The sequence below is a fragment of the Plutella xylostella genome, chromosome 9 (genome assembly GCF_932276165.1).
Source record: "Plutella xylostella chromosome 9, ilPluXylo3.1, whole genome shotgun sequence".
NCBI lineage: Eukaryota > Metazoa > Arthropoda > Insecta > Lepidoptera > Plutellidae > Plutella > Plutella xylostella.
In genome coordinates, this window is record NC_063989.1 from 8,964,496 (window position 1) to 8,980,293 (window position 15,798).

The following is a 15,798-nucleotide window of genomic DNA, read 5'->3' on the forward strand; positions in this document are numbered from 1 at the left end:
GTGATTGAGGTAGAGTGAGAGAGATGCATGAGTTTGTTGACTATTTTAACTCTTTCACAAATATTTTGACTGTTTTAACTTGTAAAAATACTGAATAGGTACTCTAATTCTATATATGCGGGTTTATACTATGTATAATTTTGTGTACGTACATAGCACTTTGTACATAAACGCCAAATAAATATGTTCGGAAATTAAATACCTACCTTATGTTGTTATAGTTTTGATAAAAATATGTAGCTGTATATTTATTTATCTAACACTAATAACAATGAATGCATACATACTCATAAAGTCAAGCTAATCCAAATAAACACAACAAAGGAAAAATCAAACAACACACACCTGCATTCGTATGTCATAAACCTCAGTAAATACATAAGACCTAGGTAAGCACCTAGGTTGCGAAGAAATGATTACAGGATCATTGCAGTAAAACTTTCTTTATTTTAAATAGTACTTATCTAATACTAAAAATACACATAGGTTTGATAATACGAGTAATTGATGATATTAAATTAAATTAACATTCGCGTGTATCAGTCAATTCTTACACTTTAAGAATTTCTATTCTAAAACAGTAGTGGAGTGGGATCTCTCATTTGCTCGTATACATACTTATTACTTTATTAATTACTAATGCTTAACCGTTATTTTAAATAATATTTGTATAATATAACATAATGGTTGCAATAAATTCAATCAATAAAACTCGGGTATAACCAAGTAGAAGAACTGTCTAAGAGTAGAACATAAGGAAACAGGACAGGATCACCAGCAACGAAGGTGTCAATTTAGCTGATGCATTCTTCAGTAGCTTCATGATGTCGCTCCGGTGGTCCTTGGCCCAGACGGTGGCTCCCTTGGCCGAGGTCAGGGAGGTGCGGCCCGACTGCACCACATCAGCACTGCACAGTGTGCATCCACTCAACCAGGAGTCGAACTGGAAATGAAGGATTTTTTACGATAACAGAGTCAACTCTACATACTGGTGGAAGTGACTTATCTGGATGAAAATTTGTGCTCAAGCAAGTCACCTCGATCTATAAACAGTTAGATAAATATTGAACAGCTGATCATACGGTACAGATAAAGTAGAAAAGAAAAATGTTTTTCAGGTTCATACTCACTTCGTTAAATTGAGCGTCAGTGTGTAGGGCGCTCGCGACGGCATTCACCACAGTTGACATGGACGGGTATCTGCAAGAATCGAAATAAGTATTCAAAACTTCTGGTTAATTAATACTCAATCTATACTCTGGTTAATTAAAACGTATGCACCTTATTTCTGCTTTAAAACTGTGTAAGGATTCCAGGCATTTTTGTATTAATAATAATAAAACTACCGTATTTGTGTAGAGTTCAGTTTGTAAATACTTACACATTGCTCAACAGAGTATAGTTGCTCTTTAAATATGATAAAACTAATGCAGCGTTGTCATGATCCGAGAGGATGCTGCTCAGAGGATTGTTCACATCCTGCGACCGAATGGGAGAGTCTGTCTTGGTGATCGATGCCATGTATCTGTAAACATAAAATGTTAATTACTATACTTTTTGGTGTAACTCTTACATCAATATCTGCTAACTCTTCGGTGCCAATGTATCTGGTGCCCAAATTGTTCATACCAGAAAATGAAGCATACCATACAGAATAATGTGTTTCTTTTTTCAAAAACTGACACTTCCTACAAAGTTCCAAAATACTTCATCGGTGGTCAAAAATCAATTATAAATTATTGTGGGATCCAAGTTTTACTTACTCTTTCAACTTGCTTTCGACCTTCGTACAACCGAGAGTGCCTTGAATGATCAGTGCTTCGTTGGCAACGTTTGTGCTCAACATTTTGCTCCATAAAAAGTCAAAATCAGCGGCGTTGCCGTATCTCAAACCATTGCAGTATGACACTCGCCGAAGACTTGGTGAGATTCTGGTAAATTATAAGAAATCCAGTATGTAATTTAATATTAATCCACTTCAATAACAAAAGAGCTTTTTTTTAAAATGACTTTTACCTCGTTCCACTTGTTTTGAGACTCTGAAATTTAGTCACAGCAGCGTCAATACACCCCTGGTGTCCGAGCTTGCAAGCAAACTCTAAGACCTGCATTCTATTTCTGATCGTCAAATAATCATCCTGGCTCTTTTCAACATATCCCAACGTGTTAATTATATTGTCCATAATATCGAGTATGTATTTCTGTAAGAAATATTAACATTAATTAATTTCATAATATGATAATGTATACGTAGAAAGGTAAATGGATGAGAAAGTATTTTTTCTTACATCAATATCTGCTAAGTCTTCAGTGCCAATGTATCTGTTCCGCAAACTGTTCATACCCGAAATGGCAGCAACCCATACGGAATAGTGTGTTTCTTTTTTCAAAAATGCTAACACGTCGTACAAAGTTCCAAAAGATACTTCATCGGCAGTCAAAAACGCAAATAAATCGTTGACAACCTATAACAATTTCATCATTATGAATGGTTGGTACCTATAGAGCTTCCACTATGTTATTGCATTTTTGACGTTTCCTTATTTCAGGTAACTAAAGTTGGATTTCGAAAGTCAAAAAACCAATAATATAATGGACAGAGTACCTATAGTTGTTATATTAAAAAGCAAGAACAATAAGGTCAGAAAAGCATTATTACCTTGGCTCTGTTCAAGTAGTGAATGTTGGTTCTGTCATCCGAATTCAAAGCTTCGCCAATATGGCTCCATATGTGTGCATCGTAGTTAACTCGGTAAAATCCTTAAAAATATTACAATATACAATATAATGTAGGTTAAACTGCATGCCGATCATACATACATTTTTAGTACTTCATAAAAAACTGTATCTGTACTGAAGTTATTGACCTATTAGATAGTTTTTTGTATAATATATAGGTAGTTTAAGTTGTAACATAGTGTATTATTTATTATTAGGCTTAAGTTATTATATGCAGTAATTGTACATTTTTAGTAAATAATTATATAATAAAAATTAGCATTAATACAACCTATTAGATATTTATAATAATAAAATAAAGAACTTTAGGTAATTAAGGTCCCTACCTGTTTCCTGGATGTTGAACATGATCCAGCCATGATCTTTGACGGCCGGTTCGTTAAAGACGTGAACTCCATCGGTCATTATAAAAGCTGGTTTGGTGTTAGCAAAATTGGAAGCACTTTTCGTTGTATAGGTTATCGGAATTGGGTAAAGCTCATTAGTCTTGATGGAGGAGTTTGTGTAGAATCGACTCTGAAATAATAATTGTGTTAATAAAATCACCTAGGTACTAGTTTATATTCTTTGATAGTTTACACTACAGCTGTCTATAGCAAAAATATGTTTGAAGATAAAAAATAAATAAACAAGATTTTACGGATCAATTTAAAACACCTGAATAACAAAAAGATTTTTATTTACTTATTGCATTTAAAACTCGGCATGTCATAATTACCTGCCTCAAAGTGATGTTACCAGTGTCACTGTCGACTGACACAACGACCACTGGGTGTCCTGCCTGCGACACCCAGGACCCCATGACGCCAGAAACCGTAGCCCCGGGGTAGTTGGCCAGAGAACCCGCGCTGTTAGCTGCCTGCTGCAAGGCTGCGTACATAAGGTTCGGATAGCCCACACTGAATTCACTAAAATTTCAAACAAACTAAGATTATTATCAGTCCAATTATGATGAATTGGAATTACTCATCAATTCAATGATTATAAAACCAGAGCATGCCCATTTTGTTAAATAAAAATGTTCAAAATTGATATATTACTTACTTAGTCACTAAATATGAGTTTAGGCCATTAGCAAAAGCCGTGTTACCAAGGAGATGGTGCATCATCCTGATAACAGAACCAGCTTTCTGGTACGAAATAGTACCAAAATGGTTACTAATTTCAGATGGAGAGTTGACATTTTCGTTAGAAATAGGAACAGCTGATGGGGTTTCATCTGCTGAGTATGCAGAGTATACTGAGCCTGTTACCAAAATGTCGCCCGATCCAAGTGTAGAGTCGATCTGAAAAATTAATAATCAATTTCATGTTATCCATTGGACGAGCTCTGACGGTGTATTACTCGGTGTAGACGATACGGCTCGCGACCTATCACGTGAGTACAGAATGTACAGCAAAAAGCGGGTCACTCATTTGCGAGTCACCTTTAACTACTCATTTGGGGATTACAGTCGTGAAAATAATCTCATTACAATGTTTAATGTATTTAAATTCATGTAAGTACCTGGGCCACAATATAATCCTGGAAATAATTAGCGAAGCCCTCATTCAGCCAGGTATCACTCCACCAATGGCAAGTAACCAAGTCTCCGAACCACATATGAGTGGTTTCATGCGCAATAATTTGAGCAACTCCATATTTGTAATTTGGTGATGATTCTTCGGGCACGTATAAAAGGGATCCTTCTCTGCAAGTGAAAATGTTACAATATCTTTATTGCCCATTTCATATTTTTAACGCCCGACGTAAAAAGAAGGCTGTTATACATATATCCATATCTATATATTTACAATAAGTAATAATAACGCTTGTTACCTGTACTTAACCAAACCCCAATTTTCCATAGCACCAGCTCTAAAATCGGGAAGCGCAATATGGTCCAATTTTAAGTAATTATCTTTTGAAAAATAGTCAATATTGAAATATGTGCTGAGAGCTTGTTCCACTTTTTTAGCCATTTCGAACGCGTATTCACTTTGATTGTAAGCTTCAGGTCTAGTGTAAACTCCAATAATTTTTGTTCCTTCCGTCGTTCTGTGATCTGTGAATTCTGATACCAAGAATGCTACTAGGTAAGTAGACATTATTGGGGTGGGATAAAATACATTCCTGTTGTATCCATTGGGCCTGAAATAGGAAAGTTTTAGTTGTAGTATGTGGTAACACATGAAGGTATCATTCTGTTTTTATTACTTATGAGTTATGTTTATGTATGGCTTAAGTACTTACTGAAGGGTGCTAGATTTCAGTTTCATATTGGCCATTGATGGACTGTAGTTTTCTGGACTGTCAATAGTGAGAACAAAGACGGCCTTGTATTCTGGCTCGTCAAAGCAGGGGAATACTTTTCTGGCGTGAGTAGGTTCCATTTGAGTAGCGCCAAGCCATCTGAGAGGAAAATATTATGCTTATAGAAAATATTCTTAATCATTATGGTGATGTGGTTTTATTATTCGTATAAGTACTTCTGACAATAGAAACAGATAACTTATAAGTACCTACTTAGTGAGTATCGATTGATACGCTTTATCTATAGTTATATTCATACATCTACAAAATGACAGTACTTACCTATTTAAAATTTTGAGTGACTTATCATTATCATTTATGATAACCTTTTCTTATGAAATATTGAAGTGGGATTAAGTATGTCGGTACATGATATTAAACAGATGTATATTGAAAATCTTGTTTGTTTTGCTTTGAATTTGGTACTAAAGTGAATGAATATAATAAATATTATATATATTTGACTTACTTTTTGACTCCATTTTCGTAGTAATAACTTCTGTAGAAGCCATTGAGATCATCTCTTATAGGGCCACTGTACGATATATCAATAGTATAAGTGACATTAGGCTCAAGCGTCGTTTCCAAATTAATATCAACAAAAGAGTATTGCTGTATAACTTGGATAGGGTTGTCGGGATTGAGTCCAATGACTGAAGTTTCACTTGTTATAAGGATGCTACTTGCATCGAAAACCAAGTCTTCAGAGTGTAGTCTTATTTTATTGATGTTTGTTTCAGCTGTTACTACTTTGATATAAACTTGTCCGTCAAAAGTGAATGCTAGATCGTTATTTGTGTCGAAATGCGGTGTTATTGTAATATCATATTGAGACGGTTTCACTAGGGAATTGAGTCTGTAATTAGTATCGGCATTTATTGTTGTCAGAAGAAGACATGTTGCAGTTAACACTGCAATTATTCGACACATATCTGTAAACAAAATATAATTATTACTGTAAATATAAAATCGAGATGTTACTATATTTCATAATAATTAAAAAAATCACATACCTACCTACTGTCCCAGCTGATATGTTCAAGTGTCTTTGCTATAGCGAGCCACCACACAAACTGGAAAACTAGGAATACAATACAGTGTAGTCTAACTACAAGTTGCAAAATAAGATAAGCCCATCTTAAGTGTCCTTATCATTATGTCTAGATCCAGATAAACAATATTTTATGTCAAGTGCGATTCATAGATAGAAACCCTTAAACCTGCACGTATCGTGAAAAGCATTAAGAACATTTAAAAAACATGATACTTAATTTTTTTTATACAGGCAGAGAAATTTTTACTAATACTTTAAATTATTCACACCAATGCTAAAAGAATTCTACTGAATGATAAAATGAATGGATGTAAGAAGGTAGACGGGTTATACTTATAACTATTACTTACGATGAAAAGTTGTGATAAACTAAGTACTTACCTTTTATTTCTAGACTATATAAGTATTGCAAGAAATTAGTGTTTTAACAAAGGACAACAAACACCTATAAAAATGGAGAAGGTAGGTCAAAATCAAAAACCCAGGATTCCGTACTATTTTTTTATTATTATTTTAGTAGATGTTTTTAAATTGATTTTTACTATAATATTATAAAAGTATTTACTTCATCAATAGCGCAAATAAGCTGGCAATCAGCAGCAAAGCAGTAGGAAGGACCATAGCGGCAGACCCTCGGGCGGCTTTCAATATGGAGTCGGCGTTCTGGGTGCCCCACGCCATGTTGGCCCGAGCTGATGCCACCGCGCTCACGCCGACAGAATACTCGGGAATCGAATCTTTGTTCTCCTCTAGCCATGATTCCATCTGAAAAATGTATGGAGTGTTTTAATACGGGTCTGCCAAGTGTAGTGATGCTGTAGTGATCCTTTGTCAATTCTCTTGCACTCAACTAATTTTGGTGAAAAAAAACAGACACCAAGCATCACTTAGTGCCAATTTCTCTATTATCGGTTATCAAACCGACAGGGATTGATTTATATATTAAACGTCATCTCCATATAAAATTCATGACAGATGTGTCAAAAGTTAACCACTACTCCCTAGTTATGCTCTAACCGAGAATGGAGAAATTGGCACTTAGTAACGAAATGTAAAGTACAAACTAGCATAAAAATAAGCATTAAGAAGAAAAAAAAGTTATGTGTAAGAAATTATAAGTCTGCGTTATTGAATAATATGTATATTCACCAATCTACTGACCTACTCTGAAAGAACCCTAGTTATTAAGTACCTATAGATACTTAGTATAGTCTTGAATGATAATCTACATGACTACATCATTGAAGTATTAGCAATTAACTATGATAGATAAAACGAAGTGTCAACTGGGTATTTAACTCATTATTTAATTCGCTTTCAAGTGTTTTGTTTTTGTACAAACTTGCTAAAAACTATGCGGTGATTTCCCATGACCTTTGCAGTGATTATTAACAAATATGGTTTGTACTTGAAGAGTACTGCTTATAGATTCAATGTCCTATGTCATCATTCCTGGATCAATATCAATGAATTATCGAACATAAGTAGATTCACTTCACAATCTTTAAATTATTCCATAGTCAACTGGCATCAGCTATACTATACCTACTAATTCAATAAGAGAGCTGATAGAATCTGTCATCTGAAAGTATCAATGAAGTATGATATTCCAGCTGAATCCCAGTTCAAGCTATTCTATACTTACATCCTGTAGTCCCTCTTCATCAGTGTAAGCGGCCAAGTTCGCCAACACGGTGTTGAAGCGAACTGAACCAACGACACTAGAAAAATAATAAAAGAATAAGTAGGTACCTATTTTTATAATTTACTCATAAAATACTTTCTTGGTTATCTGTGGTTAAGTGGGTTGGTAGTAATTTAATGTGTATAATACCATAAGCTTAAATATAATGTACTATTGTTTGTTAATCTTAAAATAATAAAATAAAAATAAAATATAATTACAATGTTCTTCATTTTACGTTTATCAAAGAATAGCCCAGTACCCACTGCGAGTTTCAGTATAATCTATTTAACTATCGATGACTTTCACAAGTGATTTCGATGGATTATTTGTACTTTTTTATTTGTCAAGCGTATGAAAACTACTATACAGTGCCACAAACTTATCTGTTCCGGTGAGAGCGAACTAAATTGATCCATATCTCATTATTTACTAATGAATTATATATTAATATAGATTAGATGGGTTAATTAAAACCACAAGAGCGAATTACCACTACTGGCAAACTTAAAATCTTATAGAATGAAGAAATATTTCACATTTACGTGAGCTGTCACCGGAACAGATAAGTTTGTGGCACTATACCTTGTTTCACGGGGAAAGACATCTGACAGGACCCTTATTACATTCGAATAAGGGAAGTTTTTGTTTGTATCAGCTGACTTTCCTCGTGAAAAAAAGTATATATCTAACAGTTATTAAAACTCGGAGTTATAGAATTTGCGTTTCTTTGAATCGTGAATTGAATAACCCCAATAACTTAGTGTCACGTAATCTGTGTACTTATAATTATCATTTGGACTAAATTGATTAGTGACGAATCTTTTGGTATGTATGAAAAGTACATGTAGTTTTGAATAATATAAATACAGGGGTTTCCCCTATCAATGTCTTCCATCACTACTAGCACTAATGTGTATTATATTATACCTACATAATACGTAAATTCCTAATAACTTCTAATATCTTATAAGGTACCTACTATTCATCATATTATTTATTATTATTTATTACCATACAAAAATGTATGTACTTACCGTTACACGTTAAGTAATAAAGGCTTCGTTTACCTATTCATGTTAATTCGATATACTATGCAGTATAAAATAGCCTATGATTTGAGCACTGAAGGATCAAATCTATGTACTTACGCTTCCCGAATCTGGTTGTGATTGGTCTTTATGAACTGTAGAGCCTTCTGTGCGTTCCCGCGGTCTCCCATGTACAAGTAGGTGAAAGCGTTCACGCGATCTTGAGCCTTGACTGCGTCAGTCAGTACCATTTCCAAGTACCTGTGAGTGAAGTTTAATATAGATTGGTAAAAAGTAGCTAAAAGTCTGTTGTAAATTCTGGGTAAATGTTTGAAAATAATTAGGTAAAAATGATGTTGGTAGGTATGTAGAGTGGGGGATTAAAAATAAATTGGATAGAAAAACGCTAAGCGCAATAACAAGTAAAAAGCAAAGTATTTACAGACAAGAATAGATCGTAACGACAAGTTGCAGTTGTATTGATAGCAGCAAGAACCTAAATGGAACCTACAGCCTACCTTAGATCTATACAAGGATGCAACACATGTTTCTACCACACTGCTATATCATAAATATTATTCTATTCTATTCTGAGAGTGGAACTTTTGTACATATCCCCTCGGAACCTTTTTGCATAAATTTCTTCTCTTTTCTTTCTTTCTCATATTAAAAACCATCTTACTCTTTAACAGCCTGATCGTCCGAGGTGCACCCGAGTCCTCTCAGCTTCACCACCTCGTCAGCTTGGTTGTTGCTGGCCAGGTATTGGATTTGGAGCACCTTCCACTGCGCCAGGCTCCCCTGTCGCAGTCCACTGCAGTACACGTGGCGACGGATGTTGGGGTCCACCCTGGGGATAATGGTTAGTTTATTTTATTGGTTGATTCGATGAGTCGGTTGGTATGTTGGTTGGGTTGGTTGATACTCAATAAAGTTTATTCCGCTGGTTGTAAAAGTATACTTAGTAAACAGAAACGGGAGACTTAGGAAGTAATTCTAAAAAAAACTTCCGTATAGTACAAAGTCACGTGACGAATGCTCGTTTGATACTTGATGAACTTTATACAGAATGTTGAAAAAGTAAGATACTTAACTAAGTATCCGTTTTGCAACAACCTGTACATACAGTATTTATAAGTACCTATTCTAGATAAAATTCTAACTAGAGATGCATACTTCCATCACGAAGTCAAACACGTTCCGTATTACAAACATCTTAATTTCATGGAAATACATTGTTTTATTTGCATGCAAAAAAAATCACCTGTATACCTAATATTTTTTCGTAAATCAACTACATAATGAGGTCAATATTTCCCTTTTACATATTTAACATAACAGAGATTCCTAATTTCCTGAAAGGTTAGGCCGACAAATTGACGATCACGCAAACTAAACGCTAGTCGTAAATAAAATTACACCTAACAAATTGCGGTAAATTTTCTAAATAATGTTTCAATTAACATAATTGTAAAAAAATCATCATTTTACCAACAGTTGCTAAAAAACGGCTACCATAAATTGAACTTTATGCCAGAGCCTTAGTTAAATATTATAACTTTTCTACCACTTATTTATTTATTTAATACTTAGGTATGGGTTAAACTCACTTTCCACCATTGACCATCTCAGTGTACTTCTGAGTAGCGTGTCGGACGCAGCCCTTGTGGCCGATGTTGCAAGCGAACGACATGATGTAGAACCGGTTCAGGGTCCTGGTGAGGGGTTCGTTGGAGTCCACGGCTTCGTAGCCCAAGTCAGTGACGACGGCGTCCAGGTATTTGTACAGGATTTCCTGAAGAAGGCGAATTCTTATACATGAGATACTTCTGTTTTTAATCAACAAAGATGAAAACAGATTCGCCAATAAATAATATGGCAGATATTTTGTTTAAAATAGTTACAAGTTACAATACAAATCAAAAGCGTATCAACACGCTACGTCACTGAATATCTCAACAAAGTGTTAATTTATGTATAGTAGAATTAAATTAACATCCATGTCGCTGATGTCGCTAAGATATATTAAGAAAAAAAGAGTCTAGGTTGAGACTGGATTAGCACGCAAAATATCTTCCCGAATCAGATACTTATTGCTATATCAAAATAACAAACTCATAAACTTACATCAAATTCAGCTAAAACATCAGGCAAGTGAAGGAATCTGTTTCTGAGCCAGTTGAATCCACTGATGGCGGGGTACCACGAGTAGTAGCTGACGTCCTTCTTGAGAAAGTCGAGGATTTGGAACCCGAGCGCGTGAGTCATTCTTCCGGAACGCATCAGGGCGAATACGTCATCCACTATCTGTAAAAAAGTAGTTCAAAATATGAAAATAATAGCAATAATAGCAGCTTTAACTACGTCTTCCAAAAATACATATTTGAATTTAACGGTGACAAAAGTTAGAGAGGCGTATTAAACCCTACAGTGGGCGATAGAAAGATAATGAAAGATAAATAATAGTGCGGATTTTGAAGGTTGCTCGGACTTCCTTATTCCACCGCAAATTTATACGTACTTGGGCTCTATTGAGGTAGTGGATAGCGTTGACATCTTTTTGTAGAGCTTCAGCAATGAGCTCCCAGTTATGTGTATCATAATTTACGCGGTAGTACCCTGAAATAAAATAATTATGTATTTGTAACCATCTAGGAAAAACAAACATATTTAACAAAGGAACTCCAAAAAAAAATCTGGCTTTAAGATTCAATTTTATTTTACATAAATCCTATCTCTATCTTCATACTCACCATTCTGTTTCACATTAAATATAGTCCATTCATGAGCAGGTGTCTTCGTGATGTTGTAACTTTTGCCAGTCATGACGTGGGTGGCCCTGGTGCTGCTCCAGTCGGGGCTGCTGGCCGAGGTATACGTCAGGGGCAGCGGCCACACTTGATTGGACGAACCAGTTGTCGTGAAGAAACGTTCCTGCAGATTTAATAACAGAATACGTCAAGATGATATTAGAACTCTTGGAAAAAATACATGCTCACTAATGCTCACAAATAGAATCAGTATAGGGCGAAATATTATTAGTGAATAAATTCGATGTTTCTGTTCATTTTAAAACGTCAGGTCTCACTGTAACTGAAACAGTCTTTCAGTAGGAGTATCAAAATTCATACTGGATTACTGACCAATAAACTATATTCATTCGGTTGGCCACAATTTCATAGATATGTAGGTAGTTTCATCGGTTTTTGGCCATGAGCTTTAAATTCTAACTTAGCGATTCAATCTGTAGAATAGTGTTTTGTTTATTTATTTACCTGTTCTATGTAAATATTCCCCGTATTCATATTGATGTCGACGTTGATGACGGGGTACCCTGGTTCGTAGACCCAGTCGGAGAGGAAGTCAGTTATGTTTACATTCGTGAACTGACTGAGAGCGCCATCTTCTTGCACGGCCCTTGCGAAACCACGGAACACATCATCCGGATTCGCGTACTCGTATTTCCTTTAGTAAACATGAAAATTTCATGAATGAGTCAATAATTTTTAAGTAGGCAGTATTTCCTTTAACAAACATAAAAAAAATCATGAATGAGTTATTAATAATTAAGTAGTGATAAAAGTAATTAATTAAGTTTTGGTTATCTACTTGTCTGTTGTTATCATGATGGAGAACTGGCAACTTTAGTTTGTTTCAAGCTAGAGAAACTACCTAGAATGATACGTTCGAACTCATTTTACTTAAGACCAGCTTAGGATTTATGTATTTTTAAACCAATATTGAATCACTCAATATTTAACCCTTCAAACAAACAACATCATCAAAAACTTACATTTCATCCAGATAATAATTGAGCGATTTCTTGAAGGTGTTTTCTCCCAAGAAATGTTTGAGCATGTTCAATAGCGCTGCTCCCTTCGAATAGCTGATGCCACTGAAGTGTCCTGAGACCTGGGTGGGGGTGTTGACGGTGTGCTGGAGGGCCCTGGTGGAAGCCGACGAGTCGGTGGCGAGGGCACTCTGGGTGTACATGATGTTGAACTGGTCTGCCAAGTCCATTGATTTGTCGACCTGAAAAAGAAATTATCACATTTCAGTGGCTACTGATGAGTTGTTGACTAATGTATTCTTGTTTTCAACACTTGAAAGATTCGACTATTTCAGTAAGGTTAGTTGATATAGGAAAAGATCATAATAACAAGTGTGAATGCAATCAAACGATTCCGTAGCAAGATGCTAACTGTTGTGGTTGGTTTTTCTTTTGTAATATAAGTACTACGTATAAAACCTTTTAAACTCGCTTCCAAGCCACCTTTCTGTAGTAGCATAACATAACATACCGCATCCATAGCGAAGTACTCGAAGTAGCTGGCGTAGCCCTCGTTAATCCACACGTTGTCCCACCAGCGCGCCGTCACCAGGTTGCCGAACCACTTGTGTCCGAGCTCGTGGGCCGTGATGGTGCCGATGCTCATCTTGTCCACGGCATTCGTCTCCCCCTCTTCGTAGAGGAGGCGGAGCTCTCTGGAAAATATAGGGACTTTCTGTTAGTGGCTGAACGTTGTTTTTGTTTTAGGAGTCGCTTGTTTATGTTTGTTGTGTCTGGAAGATTTTTTAAGCAATAAGAATACCTCTACTCCTGGATTGTGTACAAATTATGAATATATATAGGAACTTACATAAAACGTGTATAAAAACAGTGTTAACTGCTTTTATCTTTTTTAAAATACGATTTGCTAATATCAAAATGAATGAAGTATGTAAATATAAGTTACCTGTACGTTACCAATCCCCAGTTCTCCGTAGCACCAGACGCCCAAAACGGTGAAGCAATTTGGTCATTCTTCATGTTCTCAGCCATTTCATAGTATGGCTTACCCAAATATTCCTCCAGCCATTTCGTCAGTGGAGGGCCAACCTCCAAAGCATATTGACCTTGGTTCGCAGCATCAGGACGAGCTAAGATACGGTAGGGTCTTTTAGCATCTCCGTTATCAGCTATAATTGTGAATTCATCACTTATGTGAATTGTAACTAAGTATGCTGACATTCGAGGTGTAGTGTAAAAAACTTCTTTAACTAAGCCGTTGATCCTGTGGATATAAAACCAATGACATGAGTATATTTTATTATCTTTAGCTTTTCACTTTTTATAGTCTACAGTAAAAGAAGTAAGCAAATTTACTCACGGTTCACTTCGAGACTCGGCGTACATATTGGAATGAGTGTCGGCAAAGTTTGCTGGTCGGTTAACGATAATTTTGAAGGTGGATTTGAAACCAGGTTCGTCAAAGCTTGGGAATAACTGCCTGGAATGAGTGGGCTGCAAATGTGTTGCAGCGTACCAGCTGAAATTGTAAAAAGTTGGTGATATAAATCCAAAATAATTACTAAGTACCTACATGTAAAAGTCATAATGATCATCATCATCAGCCAATAATCATCCACTGCTGGACTTAGGTATCTCGCAAGGAGCGCCACAACACTCGGTCCTCGGCCCTCCTCATCCAGCCACTACCGGCTACCCGCCTAAGGTCGTCGTTCCAGCGGGCGTCCTGCTTGGGGTTTCTCTGATGGATCGTATCAGAAATGAGGTTATCCGTCAGAGGACTAAGGTTACCGAAATAGCAGTCAAAATTATGTAAGCTGAAGTGGCAATGGGCTGGTCATATGCCGAAGAACCGTTGGGCTAGATGAGTTCTCGAGTGAAGACCACGAACAGGCAAACGCATGTAAAAGTAAAAATTAATTATTTAAAAAAACATTAAAACTTACTGAGTTTTTCCATCTTTTCCCACGTAACTACCTCTAAACATACCCCTCGAAAGAGGTGTCTCATTCATATGTCCTACATATTCAATTCTTATGGTGTATTTTCCATTTTTAGTCAAAGTAACACCACTACGCAGATTTATTTTCAGGAACTGATATTCTGTCAGTCTTTCAAAGGGTGATGATGGGTTTAAATCTATCAACCTCCCATTTTCCTCAGTTACTGTAATAGCACCTATTTCTCTTACATTCTCCTGAAGAATGAGACTGTTAATGCCATCCTCTTTAGCCTGAAATTAATTACCATTTAAATAAATAATGGAACGGTGGCCTTAGGGTGACTGCGATGAAAAATACAACATTACAACTTTCGAGCACTTTTACATGGTGAGTCAAAGCGGCGAGCGCGTCGTAAAATTTTGTTACAATAAAAAGAGTCATCTAGGAGACTCCAGGTATGCTTATTGCTAAATATAATTAATTTCAATATAATGATGTCCTCCTAGTCGAATTTTGACCACGGCGGCCAATATCATTTGAGATCAGCCATGTACGCAGGAGTAGATTATAATGGTCCCACCCGGGAATCGAACCCTGGACTTCTGGGTTGTGAAGCGAAGCTTCTACCACTAGACCACAGAGGTAGTTCAATGTAAAGTAATGTCGACATGGCCACACATCTATGAGGCTACGCTACGATAAATTTGTAAACAAACGAAAGTATACTTACAATAACGTTAATGGTTACAATTCCATCAAAAGAGAAAGCTGGTCTATCAGCAGTGGCGTCGAAGTGCGGTGTTATTTCAATTTCACAGTGAACTGGGTCGAGGCTTTCAGGCAGCCTGTACTTTACGTCATCGTCATTGCGAGTATCAACAATATCCGAGAGAAAATCAGCGTCTATTGGAAAGTCTGCCCAAGCCAGGGCAAGAAGAGCTGGTAAAATTGCCAACTTCAGAAGAAGAGCCATGCTTCTACAAGAAAATATTATTTTGATATTACTAAGCACCACCAAAAATATCGTAGAATTATAATTTATTACTGAAATTAATGAAATTAAGTAAAAAAAATATAGTCAATGTTTGACCATATTATTATTACGCACTTTGCTTAGCTTTAAATGTAAAATTTTAATAACACTACCTTTGTGGCTCTATCCTTTTTAATAAATGACTAAATTATTTTAACAACAGCCAGAAGTTCTTAAATTTATCTTTTTTATCTAAAATATAATTACGTATTTTAGATTATGTATATCGGC

General features: G+C 35.9%; 1 protein-coding gene across 1 annotated transcript; it reads right to left on the reverse strand.

Moving 5' to 3' along the window:
* Positions 1-427: 427 nt before the first annotated feature.
* Positions 428-15,702, reverse strand: LOC105386610. The gene is made up of 29 exons (XM_048623103.1): positions 15,265-15,702; positions 14,538-14,824; positions 13,952-14,110; positions 13,538-13,855; positions 13,103-13,286; positions 12,595-12,833; positions 12,077-12,266; positions 11,555-11,735; positions 11,323-11,420; positions 10,929-11,108; positions 10,412-10,596; positions 9,484-9,651; positions 8,922-9,062; positions 7,732-7,807; positions 6,650-6,851; positions 5,502-5,964; positions 4,973-5,131; positions 4,559-4,870; positions 4,247-4,430; positions 3,784-4,025; positions 3,458-3,647; positions 3,066-3,255; positions 2,660-2,760; positions 2,289-2,465; positions 2,017-2,201; positions 1,764-1,931; positions 1,382-1,525; positions 1,131-1,200; positions 428-943 (listed from the first exon to the last, which is right to left on the reverse strand). The coding sequence occupies exons 1-29, from the start codon at positions 15,505-15,507 to the stop codon at positions 740-742; spliced, it is 5,640 nt and encodes a 1,879-aa protein (XP_048479060.1). The 5' UTR covers positions 15,508-15,702; the 3' UTR covers positions 428-739.
* Positions 15,703-15,798: the final 96 nt, after the last annotated feature.

Bases quoted from the DNA above. Each gene is read 5' to 3' on its own strand.
- LOC105386610 (XM_048623103.1), bottom strand. From the start codon at position 15,507: ATGGCTCTTCTTCTGAAGTTGGCAATTTTACCAGCTCTTCTTGCCCTG. The intron at 13,856-13,951 runs GTGAGTAAATTT...TTATATCCACAG, and splicing joins GCCGAGTCTCGAAGTGAACC to GATCAACGGCTTAGTTAAAG. The intron at 5,965-6,649 runs AAATACTTTTAT...TTTTGTTTACAG, and splicing joins ATTTGCGCTATTGATGAAGT to ATATGTGTCGAATAATTGCA.